The sequence below is a fragment of the Alosa alosa genome, chromosome 17, assembly GCF_017589495.1.
Source record: "Alosa alosa isolate M-15738 ecotype Scorff River chromosome 17, AALO_Geno_1.1, whole genome shotgun sequence".
Lineage (NCBI taxonomy): Eukaryota > Metazoa > Chordata > Actinopteri > Clupeiformes > Clupeidae > Alosa > Alosa alosa.
The window spans coordinates 19,827,745-19,850,005 of record NC_063205.1 but is presented as its reverse complement, the minus strand read 5'-3'; the positions used below and the strand labels follow the sequence as shown (position 1 = coordinate 19,850,005).

At 43.5% G+C, this 22,261-nt stretch overlaps 1 protein-coding gene across 3 annotated transcripts; it reads right to left on the bottom strand.

Annotated features, from left to right (window-relative positions):
• Positions 1-222: 222 nt before the first annotated feature.
• LOC125310271 (protein SON) lies at positions 223-18,642 on the bottom strand. 3 transcript variants are annotated; one of them, XM_048267535.1, is made up of 13 exons: positions 18,531-18,642; positions 17,296-17,414; positions 16,987-17,176; positions 12,876-14,629; positions 12,078-12,703; positions 9,200-9,334; positions 8,346-8,594; positions 7,998-8,108; positions 7,595-7,711; positions 4,247-4,394; positions 3,109-3,174; positions 2,706-2,821; positions 223-934 (listed from the first exon to the last, which is right to left on the bottom strand). In XM_048267535.1, exons 1-13 carry the CDS (start codon positions 18,611-18,613, stop codon positions 776-778), a joined length of 3,873 nt encoding a protein of 1,290 aa, XP_048123492.1. In that variant the 5' UTR covers positions 18,614-18,642; the 3' UTR covers positions 223-775. The 3 variants fall into 3 exon arrangements, 2 of the variants coding, with proteins under 2 accessions (XP_048123492.1, XP_048123493.1); XM_048267536.1 differs by having other exon boundaries at positions 16,987-17,149; XR_007196281.1 differs by lacking the exons at positions 223-934; positions 2,706-2,821; positions 3,109-3,174 and adding an exon at positions 5,553-5,641 and having other exon boundaries at positions 4,262-4,394.
• Positions 18,643-22,261: the final 3,619 nt, after the last annotated feature.

The window sequence follows — 22,261 nt, the reverse complement described above, 5'->3', positions numbered from 1 at the left end:
GTCCTCAGTAGTTGTGAGGACGATGTGAAACTTGATAAAGTGTGCTTAATCATGTTATTGTTTGTCTGTTGTTCTGCTTTCCTTCTACTAGGTATGAGATAGTATAGCGACCTTGGGTTTGAGAAAGGCGCTATATAAAATAAACTTATCATTATATATTTATTTATTATTTGTGTCATCAGTGAACACCATGCACTCTGGTCAGGAAAGAGGCAACTTCACTTCCAACAGACACAATTCAACCTTTAATGCAGTTCAAAGAACAAATTAATAAAAACATACAGAGTTCTGCCATTATCCACACAAGGTCTGAGCCTCTTCAAAGAAATGCCTATGTGCATCTAAATTACATTTTTTTTCTTAAAACAAGGACGAGGCATTTTTAAAAATAAGGGGGTAGGGGTGGGGTGAAGGGGCAAAAAAAAATCTCCCGGTGATATAGGGGGAAATATATACTCACTTGTTTTTCTGTGAAAAAATGCAGAATGCATTACCATTTTGTTTTTGAAATGCAACCCAAAGAGGTGCTGATCTAAGTAAGCATGGTCATCAAACTCGCTCTGCCCTAAACAGGGTATGTGTGTGTGTGTGTGTGTGTGTGTGTGTCTCACAGCCAGGTGAGAGCATATGCGTCTGAGTGTGGGCTGTCCAGGTGAGTGGGAGAGTTATTCTGTCTTTACACCATGTATGTATACATTATGTGTGTGTGTAGCTGCTGAGTGAATAGTCTACAGTCTGCGTGTGTGTGTGTGTGTGTGTGTGTGTGTTTGAGAGCTCAGGTTGTCGAGGCAGCGGTAAACACAGGGCCGGTGGGGACGCTGTCGCCAGAGACCTCGCCCATGGCTTGCAGTGCCACGGTGGCGGCCATGGCCTTGGCGTGTTTTTTGTTGGGGCTGGGCGTCTGCGGCTGGTATTCACTCCCGTTCACCACCACCTGCACGGTGACAGACGAGATGGACACATGCAAAGAGAGAACACGCCACATATCAACAGAGTCCACCACATGTCATGAGCACACGAACCCTCAAACGTTTACATGCACAATAAATGCTTCATGGTCTCCCCCATGAAGGTCTTTGGTGCAGTTTGTCTATTAGTTACACTGGTATCATCACCTATTCATTTTCTGCATTGACCACAATCGCATAAATAAAAATGTAAAATACTTTATGCAGCATTGGGAAAAAAATAAATAAAATATACACGTAAAGTGGGCCTTTTCTCATGTTTGGCAAACTGACCTGGTGAAATGTTCTCACTTGTTTTCCAAATGTAAGCATCCCCTTGTATGTATTCATTTAGTTAACATAAACAAAATATTTTTTTTCTTCACAGCTATTGCTTATCTAGTTGGTTGTTGATGCCTTCAGATACAGATACTGGAACAGTGAAAAAAGGCACTTTAAATTTAAGTGTATAGACATGCATCTTTTATTCTGATCATTATTGATGACCACGTCTACCACTTACTGTATGCTAAATTTAGGTTGGATGGGCAAATTAATAGTATAATAATATCACAACATACTGTTACAGCAGTGTAGACTGGTGCGTTCTCTCTGAGCCGGATGTGTGGAGGCCCTATGGTCTACTGACCCCACCATAACACTCAGGGGTGTGATTGGCAAAGGTAAAAAAAAAAAGAGGAAAATATACAAAGCATGGAGTGACACCCCCGATGGTTGGAGTACTTTAGTGCACTATAGTGTTGGCTACCGTATATATATTTAATTTACCCATCACCTACACTTCATAAAATTCATGGGGCAAAAATCATACATGATGTCTTTAAATCAATTTGTTGACCTTTGTTTCATTGCTTCTGCTGAGAAACTAGTTCGCCACACACACACTGAACTTATCAAGCATTCTTCAGAACGCAGCTGATCAACGCATCCCGTCTACTTTCACTTTCAATGAAATCCACTAGTAAACGGAATACACTAGTTGCGGCGTGATATTCAGAAAGATATGAAGCACAAAACCCGTCGTCATTGTCAGCGGCCTGTTATAACAATGGCCTGTGTTATCCATAAATATAGCCTACCTCTGACCGACAGACCCCCCCCACCCCTCTTAAAAAAAAACTCATCGGATCTATACAAATTGTGTGGGTCTCATTTTCAAGTCCAAAAACACGAATTCCGTTTAAAAACGGAAGAATCACACCCCTGAACACTGCTGCATGGCAGCCCTGACTACTTAACATGTCAGGGAGCTGTGCCTAGTGCTATTCATGTCAGCGTGTGTGTGGAACCAGCTGAAACCAGACCCCTCATCTCACTTGCATATTGAGATGTGACACTGGGTCATACCAGTAGTCATACTAACGTCAGATGAAAAACTTGCCCACTTTAGCTGATTCAAACCAACATAGAACATGCAAAGGGGCACTCCTTGATCCTGGTGCGATTGTATCTGAACTCAACAGCCAATCAAATCAACCCGTCCCCTTACGTGCACCTGAAACACAGGCTCTTAAGTGGCTTAAACAATGTATTGGTCCGCCCCCAAACCCTAAGTTTGTTTCCCCATCTACAGTGCCAGGACAGCAGAGCTTTGTTAAGTGTGCACCACATGGGCCAGGCGCACTCTGTTAAGTGTGGACTGTACAACAAGTGTATTCCATTTCAATAGATGACGACCTCTGTAAGCTGGAATATTACATTTTGGTGAGGTCATGTCAGAAATCAACCCGTGCAAACCTTAAAGAGGAAGTTCTTGCGATGGTCCGGGCCGCTGTGATGCACCAAGACAAAATCTGGGGGTAACCACTTCTTCTTGTTGCACAGCTCAATCAGGGCAGACACTGGATGCTTCCCTAAAGAGGTCCAAAATAGTGCTTGTTACTGATCTGTCCTCAGACTGTGAGGACTAGTTTGGGATCTGTAGGCTACTGACCCACATAAGGGCGAGAGCATGACATGCACCATCAAACCAAACAATCAAAATCGACTTATTTACTCACAGACAAAGCTAATGGCATGGCCATAGTAGTTGGACAATAGCTGATGGCATTGGTTGCTTGTTTAGCAAGTAGGCTTAGTAGATTTTAAGTTTGCAAAAAAGTGTGTGTGTGTGTGTGTGTGTTTTGTGAGAGTGACTCACCCATTAGGTCCTTCATCACAATCAGACCTCCAGACTTCTGGGTCTTCTCCCCCTCTGCCACCAAACCTGTCAATCAAGACAACACTTTGTCGTGACATGACCCTTCAAACTTCTGACTTCTGAGTGCATTTCCATTAGACCTATAGGAAAAATGCTGACTCCCACCATGGCCCAGTACTCTTCTTACTGCACAATACAGTAACCCAACACCAAACACAACAGGCTGAACACGCACTTCCTAAATAACCAGCACATCCAGAAACACTAAATCAGAGGCCTCTCAACATGCAAGCAGCATAGAGACATTGTTTGAAAGCCATTTATTGGCCTGACTTTGCACTATTACACTGACTGTCTATGCACAATTTCAACCCAATTTTGCTGCTCTTATTTCTTCATTGTATGTGCCTTCTTATTTACTTTTTTATTGTTTACTTGAATGTTATGTTTGTCTGTGGACTTAATTGGTAAAATATGTCTTGTCTCCACCGTGGGATAGTGAGAAACGTAATTTCGATCTCTTTGTATGTCTTGGCATGTGAAGAAATTGACAATAAAGCAGACTTTGACTTTGTTGAAGCACACAGTTAAGAGCAGTGTTGGGGAAGTTACTTTTAAAAAGTACCCGTTACTTTACTTAGTTACCCTCTATGGAAAGTAACTTTTTACGTTACTCGTTACTTTTACGTTATTTTATGTTGCTCGACTTTGGGCAGAACCCAATATCTGTTCCTAAATGTGTAGGCCTACATAAAGTTCTACTATGGAGGACAGCGTCTTGTTTCATTGCCACCAGCCCGTCACGTACCATGTGGAGCTATGATTGCACTTCCTCTGTCATGTAGGCTGCCATTTGGAGCTCGTGCCTATTGCACAAGTGCGCAGCTGAGAGAACAGCGTCGCTGTCAAACCTGTCCCTGGGAAAAGTAACTTTGCGCCGATATGAAAAAGGAACTACGTTACGTTACCAAATTTTCAGTAGTAGCGCGTTACACTACTTTTTACTCGAAAAAGTAGTTACGTTACCGTAACACAACACTGGTTAAGAGCTACTTCAGGGACGTGCCTCGTGTTTACAAGTAGGACCTCTGACTTTGAGGCAGAGCGCTTCGTTACATTTTCCATAACGTCCACAAACCTCGGCGGTCAATCTTGAAGTCAATGATGATGGGTTCCACGGTGCCCTCGCGGTGCTTGCCCAGGCCCTCGCCCAAGCGCCAGCCCATCTTGCGCATCAGCATCTCGCCCATGCCGCCCGACACCGGCGCCGCCCGCAGGAACTGGTCCTGATACGGCAGAAGAGAGGAAGAGGAAAGGAAGAGGAGGACGAAGTGGAGGAGGAAGAGAAGGGAAAGAGAGGGGCACACAGACCAAAAGGGAGAGTCATGAACGTCGCGAGATGGTGATGGTCAGCTTCTCAACACTCCTGTTCTTCAAAACATCATCTAGGTTACATTTGATCCATCAGAAGACTTCCGTCATTTCACATGAGAAACGATGTAGGAGTTCCCACTAAAAAAATTGAGCCTGAAAAATTCATGACTTGACATAAAGAGCTTACTGAGATTTTATCGAGGTCTTTAGTAGAATGTGTCTCCTGTCTGTAATTATGCTTATAGTTGTGCTCAAATTAGAATCAGTGTTTGGAGTTGGATGAGAGGTCTTCTTTACAATGTTAATCAACACAGAAGGTCAGTGTTACACTAGTAGCACAGATACACAGACCTCCAAACAGGGCTGGGAAAACTGCACACACACACACACACCCCCCCTCGATACATAAGCACACAAGTAGGGCTGGGACGGTATTGATTTTTTCTTAACGCGGTTGAAAATGCAATAAATTCCCAGGATTTCTCGGTATACCGCTTTAAACCCCCACCCCCCCCACCCAAGACTAAGAAAATTGAACATTCGGGTTAAGTAAACATGCATGTCATTTATTTTTATGGGTCATGAGCTTGTCCCCAGATCATCATCTATCACTGTAGCTGCCTTGCTAACTTGCTAACCCAAGCCAATTTTTTTTCTTTTTGTATCGACAGTACTCGTGACCTCGACAAACTGAGATCTAGATGAAAAAACTCCAGACTCAGATTTATAACATCTTCATTGAACATAATAAGGAATATGTTTATCATTTTACATTTAGGCTAATAGAACACCTTGAACAGCATACCGCACAAAGATCTGTTGACGACATTGAAACAGGAATGTGTAACCTTACAAAACAAACCCGCGGTAGGAGTCACGTGACCGCAATATTGCGGTTACTGTCCCAGCCCTACACACAAGCACATACAATAAATGTGTGAAAACACACACACACATACACTTAAATTTTACTCTTTTTTAACCATCTCTAACTTTCTCTCTCTCTCAAACACACACACACACACACACACACACAGGTAGAGAGTAATGGTGCAGGGTGGAGTACGTACCTAGGCCCCGCTCAGTGGCACGGCCTCAGACGGGACTAGAAGGGGGCCTGACAGACACCATGGCAACAAGGCAGCTACAAGGACTGAGCCTGCAACAAGTGTCCATACAGAGGGGTGAGAGTTCACAGGGCAGACTGTGAACCCACACCCCCCTGCCCAATCCTCCCCTGTTCCCATCCCCATCCATCCGTTTGCCCAGACGGTCAGTCATCCACTTAGCCATTCATCAGTCTCTCTCCACTCATCCATCCATGTGTTTCCCTTCCCCGGTTGAGACACAAAGACCTCCCCCCACCCGCCAGCTATCTTGGGAACCTTGTACACACAATTCGGTTTATCGGCGGGTCTCTTTGTGATCGCGGGCTGCTGCTGTAACCAAACTCCTGTGGGGTGTGGAGGTGCGTGGAGGTCACTAGAGTGCGGAGGACCTTGCTGGACGCACGCCAGTCTCAACACTGCCGGCAGCAACTGGTCTGTGTGATCCAGGCCAAATAAAGACAGCCTGATTTATTAACGTGTGGCCATTTCAAAAATCTCTGACCACCGACACCCCAACCCACCCCACCCACTGGGCGAGCTCAGCATATAGCCCCCCAGATGTACCCGCGACATATAAATAATACCAAGCGGCTAGCACAGAGGAGGACTCAGGAGGAGGGTTAAAGGAAGATCGGCTATGACGACAAGGTAAATATGGATGTCTTTTTTAGAAAAAAAGGGTGACAGCACAGCGGGGCGGGCGAGCAGGCGGACGAAAGCATGTCCCCTCTCAGGTGTGGGAATGTCCTGCTGTTGTTCGAGAGGACGGCATGACTACTTTAACCCGACCCCTGTTTATTCCGGCCAGAAGGATTCCGAGCCTATATTAGAGGTTTGAGATTACCACCTGAGTATCAGCTGGACTTAAGTTACACGGCGAGTCAGTGTCCGGTTAACAGTAAATCTACACAACAAAATAATAACAATAATAATAATAATAATAATAATAATAATAATAACAATAAATAAAACTTGCTGAAAATATGTGTGGTGCTGAAATCAAGCAAGAATGAATAAACTGTTTAAGAATACCTGTCAACAAAGATTAGTGCTTTTCTTCTGCTATGCGTGGTCAATGTCAGGTCAATAATGAAAAACAGACAAACAGGGTCTGCACCCTTTTTTTGCTTTTGTTATTGACCATGAATGAAATAACCTGGATCAAAACACAACCGCCAAAATGAGTATCATCTTAGAAGTTATGGAGCGAAAAACTGTCATGGAGGACTTGATAGTTGTTTTCTGTGTAATTTCAGTCCATTTTTAACAGATGGATGGATGTTCTAGATGCACAAGGAACACTTCAAGACTTCGCCAGGGTTTTATCACAATTTCTGTGTGATGCTCGACAATGTATCAAAAGCAAAAGAACAAGCCTTAGCCCTATCCATCACCGATTAGCAAGTTTAAAATGCTGCTTGTACCGGGGGGGTGAAGCGAGGTAAAACAAATAGAGCTTTCGTTTTTTTATACTCTTCCTCCATCACCCCTCTCTCTTATTCTATTAAATAAACTCCCTGCTGCTGACGCCAAACCTGACGACATCGGCAAACAGTGCGACCCGCTTTGTACGTACATACTAGGTTTCCTCGGCAACAGTGATGCAATTCCTATCACTCTGTCACTTAAGCTTACATGTGACGGAGAGGTTAGAGCATGCAGAGGGTGAGAGATTCTGGGAGGGTCGTACGGGGGAGTGTGCCACTAGACAGCAATGTTTCTTTCTCTCTCTCCCTCTCTTTTTTGTAAATTAACTGAAGGATTTGTGATAAAGCAATCCTACCCATGTCGTTATATGCCACTGTACTTATTTCTATGATAATTGAATACTGAAATATTGACTTGAAAATGAAAGTGTGTGACTTTGACCCATAGTAGTTGAAGAAACACACGCACATCCAAACAGACATATACACTTCACTGGGGACTTAGGGCAGAACTGAGACGAGCAATAATATCCCTGGTGTCCGATTCAGAAGAGGGGTCCCTGGTTTGGGCTTTACCTTCTTGATCCAAGCCTGCGGGCCACTGTTGGACAACTCGTCTGAGGAGAGCACCTGCGCTCCCGTGGAGCCTGTGAAGAGACCTGGGATGGTGTTCGACTGGGCCCACGCATCCACCTGCACACGGTCACACAGCAGGAGAACATGGATCAATTTTACTTAAAGCAAGACAGTGACATTTTACTGTTTACCCATAGGTGTGATTGCTTTCTCAAATGCCACGTTCCAAACAAAACAGCCAAGAAGCTTACACGCGGTGTGAAAAATAACCTTGGTTCAACCTTGGTCATAACTTGCGTCAAAAGACACTCAGAAACCTAATTTCATGGAACCTAATTGTAATAAACTAGGCATGTGTGAGCGTATGATCACATGCAAGGGCATTTGTCTGGAAGTACTCTACCTGTTCCTGCGCTCGGGATAGCATGCATATGGCGCTCACGTCGAAGGGGTTTTCCGCAAGACGCTTCTGAGCCTCGGCACGTTCGCTCACGGCCACTGTAATGTCCACTGGCTACAAGTACACCAATGCATCATGGGAAGATAAAACATCATTGGTCAGAATAACATCAGCAGTAATGTGCAAGAAGTAATATAAATGCAATGGATGGAAAAATATGTTTTTGACTTAAAAGTTGAACTGCTTCTGTGACATTTATATTATCCACTTCTTAACCTTTTCACACTGATTTCAGACACAGGATGTGCACTTTAGCAACTGTATGCCAGATAAAACCAAACTGATCCTCACCTGTGAGGGTGCTTCCGGAAACACGCTGTCGCTGTCTTTCACCGGCTCCTCCGGGGCTGCGGCAGTCGACCCTCCGGCGGCAGTCGAGGCAGCGGCGTTAGCGGAGGCCTTGTCGCTCTTCTCCACGGGCACCCACTCGCCGTACGCCCCCTCGCTCTCCTTCTTGCGGTGCTGCGAGCCGGACGACACCGGGAACTCCTTGGCGTAGGCGGCGTCTGTGCGCGGCGGGGCCGGCTTCACCGTGGCGTTCTGAAGAAGGGTGTGGGGGAGGGGGGAAGTTGTGTGTAGTGGGTGGAGGAGTGGAGCGTCACAGGAAGGATAAAGGGAATGGGGGAGGGGGAAGGGGAAGGGGTTGGGGGTGGGGTGGTGGTGGGTATGGGGGGGTGTGGAGGGGGAAGGGGGTTACTGTAAAAATCAAAAGGAAAAAACAAGAGATGCATTCAACAGGACAAATGGTTGAAGCGACACACTTTTCAGAAGAGCAGCATGCATTAACAGCCATCAAGTGCTGCCGTTTATGCCAAAACAGCCCAAGTCATTCATAGATAAAACATATATAAAATAACTAAAACAAAAACTACACAAAAAGTTGCTGAAAATAACACAACATATATGTTTAGACTGGGGCTGAATGACTTCACCATACAATTAAATATGCACTCTTCCTTTAAATGTGGACAAATCAATACAGCTTACTTCAACCATTTGCCGAATTAAACACATCTCACTTCAATTGCTTAAAGGCCAATATGGCAGGGTCTAGTGATGTTATGATTTTAGGGACCTGCTACACACAAGCCACCTGTGATGTTTGGGTGATTGAAGTTGTGTGTGTGTGGTGCCAGAGCTCTTACATTGAGGCTGAAGGAGATGCCCTTGTTCTCCTTCAGGGCTCCTCCAGCAAACATCTTCCCCTCATCTTCGTCGTCTGACACATGGGGCTTGGCAACAGCCATCTCCTCTTTGCTCTCCGATATTTTCTTGCATTTCTGTTGAGGCAGAAAAGCTAAATAAATCGGGGGGCTAAAAAAAAATCTGAAACCTGCCAGACTGTAATGTGTACATCCATTGTGATAGCAGGCAGTTCCAGATACCTTACTGATTGGCAGAGGTGTAAAAGTCTGTCTTCAGAAAGTAAAAGTCTTGCCACACATATTCGCTCTGACTATTGACTAAACCAACTGATTCTAAAGGCTGTTTTACGCTTCTGCATCGACTCCACACAATACGTCCGTCATTGCCTTGACGCCAGTGACTCTTTCGAAATTCTCAGCAGTCAGAATGGCAAATTCCATAGACTGCCGTGCTGATATATTAATCCTATTTGTTTGGCCTTTTCTTGCTTAGATTTTGTAACAGTTGTTGAGAAATACACAGTACATTCAAATGACCTAGTTATTGTAACCAAAAAATAAGTCTGATGTTATTTGCGAGGTGTCTGCCAGCCAGTTTATGCTGTTAGCAAGCACACTTTACCACAACTGCCCGGTGTGCCCACAAAGTACTGCTTGCTGATGAAGTGCTGATTTCAAAACGTTACTGAAAAATGGAGACTTCATTACGTCATTGTAACCAAAATATGTCTGAATTTATTCACAAAGGCTATGTCAGTGAACATGTTGCTACTCCCCACAGTAGGATGCTTGAAGCAATTGGCTATCAACAGACACGGCGAGTCACTCAATCACAGTCCTTGCGGTCTGCATCGCCTCGACCCGAGGCCATCCTGAAAAATATTTTTGTTTGCCGTAACCCGACCGACCCTGTCAATTTAGAACCGACCCACATATTTATTACATATTTACCACATATGTAAACTTCCGTTAAGACCGACCGATTTTTTTTTTACTCTAAACAACCAAAACAAATAAAATACTATTTATTTTAATAGGCCTTAGTATTGTGAATATAAATTGCCTACATACAAACGTAGGCTCTCTTAAATAAAACCCTGTGGCGTCATCTGTACACCATTGGTTTACGCATGTCACACTATGGCCTATAAACCGTTTCATTCACAAACATCTCGACAACGCTCATTACTTGGCACGAAGTTCTGTAAGAACTGTGCCTAGATCTTTTCCCATCCCTTCTCCCCTCTAGTCTAACGGTGACCGTGTTGAAGAATTGAAATTGGTTGTGGTCTATTCAGTATTTCTCAAAATATGGGTCAGCTACGTAGAGACTGATGGTCTGCGGAGTCGTGGAGTGAAATTAGGCCCGGTGCTTCATCTGATAATTTGCTGTGAAGTTGATCAAGATACCGCGGGCCGACAAATAAAAGAAAACAAACGTTTCTGCTATCGATGTCATTAAACATGGAGCAATACAATAAAGTGGTGGTATGAGCGTTCATTCAATGCAGGCGTCTGCGCGAGAGAAACTGAAACTAATCAATAACGTTGGTATCAAAGCTTCGCTTCAACCTGTTGAATGCTATTTAATTGTTTAACGACACTTGATAGAATGACGTTGATTTTTGGAACTTCCATAGAAACAGAGCAGAGACTGCATAATACACTGTATAGCACTGAGTATTGTATAGTCACAGATCAACAGATCAGTGATTTACGCCTATCTGCTCGCCAAAAAAGCTGGTATTGCGTTTCCTGAATCCTTACATTCAGGCATTCAAATTAAACTTCATTTAAAAAAAAAAAAACATGTATTTTTTTTTCTCCATACCAATGTATGATGCTTGCATGAGGGAAACATCCCAAAACAATAGCACCCATATAATTGTTGATGTTTTGAGAAGTATTTCTTTTCTTATGCAAGCATCATGTAACCATGCAAAAGTAATGAAACTAATTATATCTTACATTACTAAAGCAGTCCTCTGATGTGTATGTCACAAAATATTTAAGTGAAAGTGCTTGTATAACAATCTAGGCATAATAATGATTGTGATAATGATAATGACAATTTGATTTGGAGGGAGTGGGGTTGGGTACGTGTAGATGAGCCCTATGGCCCCAAAGTCTGCCATGACTGGGCCTCAGGTCAAAGAAGTTTGAGAAAGGCTGGTCTACATAACCTGCATCAGATTGAGGTTTGCAGTGATGCGCCTGAAGGCACGGGTTGAGGACCAGGTCAGTTAAGTCACAATATGCACAATTGTTTAAATTCATCTACGTAATCACCATGACCAAAATTGTACTTTTTTTTTTTACTTTGAATCTTGAAAAAAAAAAATATTGACCTACCTACCGACCCATTTTTTTATTTTTTTGTCTGTTACTGCAAACAAGAATATTTTTAAGGATGGCCCAAGGTTAGAATTTTATGGAGGTGCGCATCGAGTGACGGTGGAGGGCTTGGAGGGGGTATGCGGCAACACAGAGGGGTCTCCAGGGGTATGCTGTCGATTTGACGCAGCAACATAAAACAGACTTTACTGGCACAACTCTCAGCCAAGTGGATGAGCTAATTAGTGAAATCACCCTCGTTAAGTGCACAGGTAGAACTAAAACACATTAGGACTTTTACTTTCTAGAGCCGGACCTCTGCCGATTAGCTTCTTGTTATGTAGTTCTAGTTCTCTCAAACTACCTCATACTTTTGCAATGGTATTCTGTTGTGTTACACTACTATTTTGATAGTTACAACTAAAGATTCTAGAACAGAGCTCTGCTCTAGAATCTTTGGTTACAACCAACAGCTTTTGACCAGCTGGTCCCAAAGACTCCAACACAAGAGATACATGACCTACTGTATCTGTGTTTTCCTTACCTCTGTGAACTCCTTGATGCTGATGCTGTTAACTTGTTTAGTGACCTTCTTTTTAGCCTCCTCAATATTAGTCAAGTTCGGAGTGGGTGCCGGTGGAGGCTTGTTGGTAATGGTGGGAAGGGGTGGGAAAGGCTGCATACCTGCCAGGGCCCCCATACTCGACATGGCTGCAGTCATGGTGGCGGCAATTGTGCTGGCCATAGCAGCGTTCATAGCAGCTGGCAAACCCATACCCATCCCTCCCATGCCTGGCATCCCTCCCATACACTGCATGCCACCCATGCCCTGCATTCCACCCATGCCACCCATGCCCTGCATGCCTCCCATGCCCTGCATGCCACCCATGCCCTGCATGCCACCCATGCCCTGCATGCCACCCATGCCCTGCATGCCACCCATGCCCTGCATGCCACCCATGCCCTGCATGCCACCCATGCCTTGCATCGATGGCATACCCATCCCTGGCATATTAGGTAAGGGCAGTGGTAAGGAGAGAGATGATTGGTTTGGGGTGGGTAGGGGCAACTGGAGGGCTTTGGGTCGCAGGCTCTCAGGAATGGGCATGCCAGCTTTGGCACACATAGCAGCAGCATTAGCCTTGGCGATCTCTAGCAGCTGGTCTTTATCTGAATTAGAGGAGAGAAAGAGACAGCACATCATCTTTAACAACAACAACAAAAAACATTTCTGATAATTATGAGGAGTGAAGCCCAAGATTGCATCTGGAAAATTGTCAGTTGTTTTCAACCAGGCATTTGGTCACATTGAATGAGATTGGGCTTTCAAAAGAGAGCTTACCCAGTTCAGTGAGACGTGGTGGTGTCTTACTGGCGCTTCTCCGTGTTTGTGACGATGACCGCTTCTTGCGCAGAATGAGCACAGGCGAGTGGCTTGGCTCACGTTTCCACCGGTCACGTCCACTAAACCGTTGCGTACCGAATCCACCCCCCCTTCTTCGCCTGGACCCGGAGCGAGACCGTGACCTCCTGTTCCGGCCAGAGGAGCGAGATCGGGAGCGTCTGCGTCGTCCTGGAGAACGAGACTTTGACCTTTTCCTCTTGGGTGACCTGGATTTGGAGCGCTTTGATCGTGTTCTGGATTTAGACCTGGACCTCCTCCTTCGCGAAGGAGTTTTTGATTTCTTCTTTCTGTTGCGTGAGGATGACCTTGATTTCTTGCTTTTCTCTGGAGATTTTGACTTGGACTTTCGTTTCCTCGAGGTTGACCTGGAGCGTTTTCCTCTTGGTGAACTGGACGCAGAATGCCTCTGACGATTTGGGGATTTCGAACCTCTCCCTGAGGGCGACGGTGACGCTGAGCCTTTCTCCTTCTTAGGGGGTGCAGAGACATGACTGTCTTTCTCAGCTGGGTTCTCCGACATTTTAGTGGGGACATCACCTTGAGGCACACAAGAGTCTATGAGAAGAGAGGAAGCCTCTCCAGAGACAGGCTTCACATTTGAGCTCTGCTCATTTGAAGGCACCTGGGCAGTTGTTCGTTCCTGTGCTGGGTCCTCAGCAGTGCTGTTTGAATCTCCCGCTACAGGCGTTGAGCCAACAGGAACAAAGGGCACCGGTTTCCAAGACCCTTTAGACGTAGCGTTATCGACGGCACCTGTGCTGTCTTTCTCAGTATTGCAGGTGGCAGGTGGTTCAGTGGTGTTTGTAGGCAGACACACATCCTGGTCTGTTGCCTTCTCAAGTGCTTCACTAGAACTTTTGATCTCCCTAGAGTCTGACGGTGCCCTTTGGACCTGCTCTTTGTCTGCGGATTGAGACCCTGACCTGGATTTAGAATGCCTAGCAGCATGAGGAGAATGTGACCTGGAAGTCCTGTCTGAAGACCTGGATCTTGACTGCCGTGGAGAATGCAATGACTTGGACCGTGACCGTTGACTCTTCTGGTTTCGTGACCTTTCACTTCTTAATATGACGACGGACCTTGATCGAGTCCGCCTGTTCCGCCTTGCTGATCGAGACCTGCGCCGTGATTGTGACCTCGAACGTCTGTTTCGTCGTGAAGAGTGTGACCTGGACCTTGTTTTCCTGCCATGCCGAGAGGCTGACCTTGAGCGTCTCCCCCGTTTAGGAGATCGGGACTTGCGTTGTGATCTTCTGACAGATGGAGACCTAGACCTGTGCCTTCCCGATTTGTGACCATTTTTACTTCTAGATCTGGATTTCCTCCTCGATGCCGATCGGGACTTTCTTGAGCTTTCTTTTCGAGAGGATTTTGTTCTTGGAGACCTACTGCGGCTTTTCTTGGACTGCTTTTTGTCTTTGGATTTTTCTTTCATGTCTCTAGTTGCGTTTTCTGTGGCCTTTGAAGCAGCATTATCAACTTTTGGAATGATGTCAGGTAGTTCTTGAGGTCTTCCCTTCTCCTGGCCTCCAGACTTCTCCGAAACGTTCTTAGAGGTGGCCACAGAGGTTTTGTTTTCCGATTCAGACTCGGTCCCTGATGCTGATGTACTCTCTGTGGGTGAGTGCGATCGGGACTTTTTCTCTCCTTCTTTCCGTCGTTTCTTTTTTTTCTTCTTTTTCTTCTTCGTGCTTTAGGGTTTAAAAAATAAGACAGACAAAAGGTAAATAAGTGCGATGGGGGAAACTCAAACCTTCCCCATTACACCACCAATTAGGGATGTAACGATTACTGGCATGATAAACCGTGATAAAAATGTTGACGATAACAATTACCGTTTTCTTTTGAAATATTGTGTATTTAAATCCTTCCCAGCTTCATCCGAGCCTGCATTTGACATACAGTAGGCCTGGTACAATGAAGCAAAATTGGTACCCTAATGATTCTGTTGTCTAATTGATGGTTTTAACCAGGGTGCGATTTGTGTAAAAACCAGAGGGGGGGATGATTTTGAATAAGTTTGTTAGTTAGTGAATTGCCTAACAGTGTTAGTTGGTAACCAAATAGCCTACACATTGTGCTACACGCTGCGTAGGCTACGTGCATTCTCTCTCCTGCTGATTTGCGTTCAGTAGCCAAGTGTGTAATATTGCAAAAGTTGAAAAAATAAATGTGTTTATTGTAGCCTACAGAAAATAAATAGCCCATCATACTGTCAGTTAATTGCCTACAGTGCAGTGAAGAGTTTAGAGAGTAAAGTTATAGGGCAACTTGAAGTTTTATGAAAATAATTTACGAACCAGAACATAAAGACCATGAAGCTTCTATTTCTTGCAGCTGTTAAAACACCCGCTAGATAGTTTAAATACCCACCAACATTAATTTTTGCAGTACAGATTATTTCTAAAAGTTATTTGTCTACTACTGGCTGATTTATCAAGCGAGTGCTTTCTCGTTAGTCCTCCATAAACTACAGGTGTTTGGTGAGAGCCATTGAATAAAAGCGTGCCAAGCAATTTCTGTAACACTTTTTGTAACATTCAGCAAATATCTCCCTTAATTTAATGTAAGTTCCTTCGGACAATAGGCCTACGTTCTACTCTACGTGCAGTTGTCCTCCATCTCAGTTGCATCAGTTTTCTAATTTTGAGGGTTCTAAAACATTATTATGCTTCACTGAATCCTTCTCGTTTTCTTTCATTTGTCCAGCTAACTTTTCCATTGAACCTAGTCATTTATGATGGATTACACATTCAACATTCTGAAATGTCCTGCACGATCAAGGCCAAATTAAGTTATCACGCAGCCACTGTGTCAGCAGCATCAGTGCTGACGGTGACGGTGCGTTTCTGATGTCAGATTATTATGTAGGCTAGCCTACTAGACAGTTCTCACGTTGCAGCGCTTTACTTATATTAAGTAGCATTAATCAATATGAGGGGCAGAGGGGGACGATAAAAATAATTTAGCAGAGGTAGGGATAGGAAAACCAGAGGGGGGAAATTCTCACAATCCCCCCCTACAAATTGCACCCTGGTTTTAACTGCTATTTGGAATAGGCTACAACTGATTTTAAAAGGCGCAACATTTTCACCGCAAAACTTGCACTGTATCATTTAGCACCACTCTGCATCTTTTTATGTTCGCGTCCACATTAAATCCATTCCACTCACGTTATCAGAACACAGTAGCCTAAAGTTTTATTTCGAACACTTAATTTGGTCTCAGTCAGGGTAGGAATTTCGCGGTGGCCACGTCGTTGCCCCTTGCGTTGGCCGTAATATCGCTTTGAAAATCAGAGGTTTACAGGCCACGGTGGCCTTGGTGCCCTTCTTTCAATATTCTGCTTTGCGTCCTACTAATAGCGATTTTTATTTAGCCTATGGCCTGTCAAAATATTCACAGCGCTAATTAATTTAGTCTTATATGCAGTGGAGAAAGTGACAGCGCAAGAAAGAAAGTGCGTCTAAATTCACCCATTCTTCTCAGTTGAACTACTCGCAAAGTAGCCTACTCATCACAGACACCACAAGTATCACATGAAAGAGCTTTTTCTCAGCTTTTAAACGATGTTAGCCGTGAATTGCTGTGGTGAACGGTTCGTGAGAAAAGTAAATAATATAATATAATTCAATTTAATCATAAATTCTACTGAAGGTTTTGCGTCCATCTCCCTACCCATTGCTCTCGGTGCAATACTTCACGAACCTTTCGTTTAACACATGACAACACATGACAAACCATATATCAGAATAAACAGCAAATAGAATGTCTTGATGTTATCACAAAGTCAGAACATTTCCCACATGTCCCACAACACTGGTGTTTGTCTCTGCCAAACATCCAACAGTCCATGCATACACTGCACTTATAGATCATGTCCACTTCTAATCTTTACATCTATAAAGTGATGCTTTTATTACAGTGTCCTGATACTAAACCAATGCTCTATTGTCTGTATTAAAGATCTGTCTTTTTTTTTATAATATTGATTCAGAGTGCAAACCTGCACACTGGCATACAAAACCCCCCCCCAGAAAACTCTTACTTGGCCTGTGTCTCTCCATCTGACTCTGATAGTGAGTCTGAGCTGCTTTCCTTCTCCTCCTTCCGCTTCTTCTTCTTCTTCTTGCTCTTGTGTCGCTTGTGCTTCTTGCTTTTCTTGCGTGGGGTGCTGCTCGCCTCTCTGCTGGCTGGGTCCTTATTTGCTTCTACAGAGCCAGGGATTTTGTCAGTGCCTGCGAGTTTGACAAATTGGGTTTGCCATCAATTCTAACCAGAACACACATCATCACACATCATCAAGAGACTTCAAAAAAGGAAACGCAGGTTTTAAATGTAAATCTGAATGACTCACCTGTCTGTGTGCTAGCAGCTTCAGCAGAACAGGCAAGGGGTAGACTGCTGGTGTCCTCTGTGCCTACGGTACAGCTGGAGAGACTCTCTCCCAATTTGGAATGCTCTTCACCTGTTACACTGCATGAGTAAGCAGCAGTTAATACGTTTAAATGAGTGATATAACAGGTCAAAGGTCAATATGTTTTTTTCTCCCTCTCTTTTATATCTCATCACAGTAAGACATCAGGCTACTAGATAATATTATTTGTCAAGTGTGCCTGAAATTAAATGGGTACCAACTAACCAATATAACTCAACAGTTGGCAGAGTCGCCATTTACACGATATAGGAATAATGTCCAGCTTCCATATTTACGTTAGTAATAGATATTCATGTTCACCAACTCTTCTCCATTCATTTACAAACACTGTTCCAGAAAACTAAGAAAATACGGTGATATGGGGTGAAATGATAACTGTGTTTAATTTATAGTGTTTACGCATAATTGCACCGGAATGTAGCTAACTGGGGGGATTACCATTATCTGATATAAATATTTAACGTTAATTCAATTCTCAATTCTACAATCGTTATACACACATCGGTGCACAATACATAGGCTAACATTGCGATGTTAGCGCATCATCATTAGCATATCATTTATTGTGCAAATAATTACGTTTCTGGTCATCTCTGTAAAATCATATCGTTATATCGCTTTTGTTTAAGGAAATCAATAGCTTATTGTATTTCACTGTAGAAAAAAATTGAATGGACAGCAGCAGGCTGTATAAATGGCGACCCATGGACAGACGCAAGATGTTATTAAACGGATGCTTCTTGATTAGGCTAACTACGTTTACCATTAGCTTGCTTGCTAACTCTCATGTGCTTCTTTAGCTGGTTGTCAGGCTGGCTAGTTACGTTAGCGGATCACTGTCCATACAAATGACGTTAGGGTTAGTAGTAGATGATTACTTCTGTTTCATTCAAACCCCTGTTTCAGTTTAAAGTAAAGCACAGTATTATTTATCGACAATTTAGATCTGCCACGTACGGCGGCCAGAAGGCTAGTTCAGGTTAGCGAAAATAACGTTACCTAACGTTCTCTGGTTAGAGCTAGACACTTTAGCCTGCCTTCGATAGCTAGAATCTAGCTATGAACGCTAGCAACCAACAATCTGAAACGTTAATATGGCAAGGCAAGCTGTTCGTAGTGCTTCATATGCTTCTCTATCTTGCCCTCCAGGTTACCTGTTATCGTGACCTTCATCCTCTATTTCTTTTATTTTATTCATTACAAAATCCCGAAAAATCTGCTCGATATTCGTCGCCATTACAACTCCAGGTCGGACGTCCCCTCATGTTCCCACAATTCATAGCGGCAATGGCTTTTGAAAATTTAAAGTGACATCATAGGTGGTCAGCAAACAAGTGTGGTCAACTACCTTCTTTGAAAATGTATGTATCACCCTACTAAGCATATTCTGACTCAGTGTTGGGAACACGGCAAAGCAAACTTTAATAGTTTTGGGTGGATTGGGAATAGCCAAGCTTGAAAACTTGGACTAACTAAGTTGTCTCATAGTTATTTGGTTCCACTGCCACCTAACCCTCCCTGGTTTTTTGTTATGCCCACAGTGGATATCGTTTTAGTCAAAATGCGTGATGAGGTTGAGGAGGAAAGGGATGTGAAACATCTCACTAATGTGCATATACGCACCGAATATCCTGACGGGGTTCACATTTTTACAGATGGTTCTAAAGACCCTGCTACAGGGAAGACTGCAGCTGCAGTGTTTATCCCAAAGTATAAGAAAGAAATTCAAAAGAGACTCTCTGACCACCTTGCAGTTTATTCAATAGAGCTATTTGCAATCTGCCTTGCACTAGAATGGATTGAAGAGGTTAAGACCCGGTCTAATGTTATTTGCTCTGATTCATTGTCAGCATTGACTAGTATTCTGCACGGCAAGTCAGTGTGCAGACCTGACCTACTGTATGATGTTCTTCAAAGTCTTTTTTGGACTGCATCAGCAAAATATTTTTGTTAATTTTGTATGGGTTCCATCTCATTCAGGTATTGAAGGGAATGAGGTTGTAGACCAGCTTGCTAAAGATGCTTTAAATTCTGAGATTCAGATTAACAGTCCACTCAGTAAAGCAGAAGTTAAGCATATCATAGTAACTAAAATGATTGGCGAATGGCAGGGGCAGTGGGACAGGGAGAGTAAGGGTAGCTTCCTTCGCACTATACAAAAACAGGTGCCCACCAGAAGACAGTGCAGCTGGAGCCGAAAAAAGAAGAGCAAATAATAACAAGGCTTAGGATAGGCCACACTAGGCTGAACTATCATCTTCATGTTATTGGCAAACATGCCACGGGCCATTGTGATAACTGCAGGGAAATGGAGACAGTTCAACATGTTTTATTAGTTTGCCCAGCGTACAGCATAGAAAGAGGTATATTACTAGAAGAGGTAAGAGAATTGGGGCAGGCCAGGCTCTCTTGAGGGTTTACTCTCCTTCTCTATGCCGTCTGCCTGGAGATCTGTATTTAAGTTTCTCAAGAACACAGGACTTTTTGTTAGGATTTAGTTAATGCTACTCACATAGAGTATTATTTATTTTTTCTTTTTTCCTTTATTTTACTCAATTATTATTATTCCTTTTCTTTGTCACTCCTCTGTTGAAACTCCATACCCGTAGTTATGTAAATGTTCAGTTGGTGGCGGTAAATGCAACCGCCAATAAACCCCACAAGAAGAAGAAGAAGAAGAAGAAGATGTATGTAGGCCATAGATGTAGGCCTGAGGGGTATTCCAGAAAGCAGGTTTACTGGCTTAACTGGGTATGTTAACACAGAGTTAGCGGTAAACCTGGGATTTCAGTTCCAGTCAGAACGCTCAAATATGATCAGGCTATGTAAGTAACTATGGTAACATAGGCTCTGAACTGAACTGGGTATGTAAACCCAGAGTAAACGGTAAACCTGGGATTTCAGTTCCAGAAAGCTCAAAAATGATCAGGCTATGTAAGTAACTATGGTAACATAGGCTCTGAACTTAACCTGGTAGGGGGTAGGTTTTGTTCAGGTTTTGTTCAGGTTATGTTCAATTATGTTCGGTTATTTCAGTGCATGTTCAATCAGGCCGCTATTTTTACACTTGTCACACAATGACGTTTCATTTTGACGAAGGTCCGATTGACAAAGAAGCACAAAATCATGGAATATTCATCCGTGCAATTCACCGTGAGAGGGCGATAAGACCACGACATCACATGATAGGCCTAGCCTATCCATTCTTTTCCAAACGAGTTTTTCAAGAGCGCTAGAGTTTTTCAGCTGAATCCTAAACATAGGCTACTTGAAAAGCACATGGTGGATTAGAATAGAATAAAATAAATATTTAATGCCTACACCATAGTGGACATTTGTGTTTGGCTCACCAGACAGATGGACAAACAACATCTCAGACACATTGAAGATATAATTAAAACAAGTACAGTACAAAAAAGGGGAAACATAGCCTATAGAAAATTGATAAATAAGTTTAAATATAGCTGTACAGCTCAGCCGGGTAGGCTATGCATGTTGTCACTAAGTTGGTTAAGAATGCTGAAGGCATTTGGGATAAAATATTTTTTTTAGGCTAGGCTACACGCTCTCCGACTGGGAGTTTTTGTAGTGTTGGAGGCGCAGAGCATATCGACAAGCTGTCGGTCGGTGCGTAAAAGTTTGCCTTTGCGCTAAAGCAGTCCCCATGCATGCTAACTTCATTCGTTTTCCTGGACACAAACCCACGAGGATCATTAATGTGTAGTTTCACCAACTGGCAGGTCAGCATCACTTATTAAATTTTCCAAATGTGCACTGAAATGTGTCCAATAGGCTACCCATGCCTTCCGACATTCACCCTTCCGATGATGGAGCGCAAAAGTTTAACTTGGCCCACAGCTGCAGAACCCGTGTTAAAATAGAAAATTACATTTGGGATTCTCAAAGAATTCTATGGCCCACTCAATCTGTGACAAGGTAGGCTAGTTTAAGAAAGCATCATTCAAAGCAGTCAATAGGCTACAAGTGATGTCCAGTGAATTATTTAATTGTGCTTTTGACATTAAAGGGGTGATTCAGGATTTTGGACATAAGACCTTATTTCCAAGTAAGCAAGTGTGATATTTATCAGTGGAGACCGTTTTCAGCACGTTTCATCCAGTCCTTCTAATTGCAGAGTTCAGAGGTGCTAGGCTAAAACATGAAGTCAACGGTATGTGCTAGCCTGCCACTAAAGACAGTCTTACCCACTCCAAAGTACACCTGAGGCAAATAAATTATAACGCCAGACTATCGATGTAAATGTCTGTATTGACAGTGTTATTTCTAACGTTATTCTATCCTTGCATTTCAACGATCGCATTACATTTTGAGGGACTAGTTTCTTAGCAGCGGCGGAATTATACTTGCTCCGGTTAGTTAGTATTCATTAGCGAGGTTGATGGAATATCCACCTGGGGCCTGTTGCACAAAAGCAGAATTAAGACATCCGGGATAAGTTACTGAGCTGCGCTCAATGAATCCAAAACAAGAGCGCACAGGCTTAATTGGTTGCACAACGAGCAAGCCAGGATGAGCAGACACGGATTCATCAAGCCAGGTGAAACCTATCCTGGATAAGTGCGCGCTCACGGCTCCCTCAAATAGACCCCGCCACCGATCACAGATTCACCATGGCAACTAGAGTGGCTTCATTGCTTCTTCTACAGTGTGAAGTAGGTAGCGAATAGCCTTTTCACAACAGCAACAAACCGCAACACCTCTGTTTAGGAGAATATTGTGACTAGTGCCGCAACCACCACTCGCAAAATGGTTAGGCACTCCCGTGACGTCACATTGTCGCATGACAGGTCGGGAATGGCGATATGTAAAAGTTAATTAATGATCACAAACGTTTATTATAATGACAGTGGGTCTAGTTATATGT

Excerpts from the sequence above, each read along its gene's own strand:
- LOC125310271 (XM_048267535.1), bottom strand. The coding sequence starts at position 18,613 with ATGGCGACGAATATCGAGCAGATTTTTCGGGATTTTGTAATGAATAAA. Across the intron at positions 14,630-16,986 it reads GATGGAGAGACACAGGCCAA|CACGAAGAAGAAAAAGAAGA; the intron begins GTAAGAGTTTTC and ends TAAACCCTAAAG. Across the intron at positions 8,595-9,199 it reads GCATCTCCTTCAGCCTCAAT|AACGCCACGGTGAAGCCGGC; the intron begins GTAAGAGCTCTG and ends ACCCTTCTTCAG.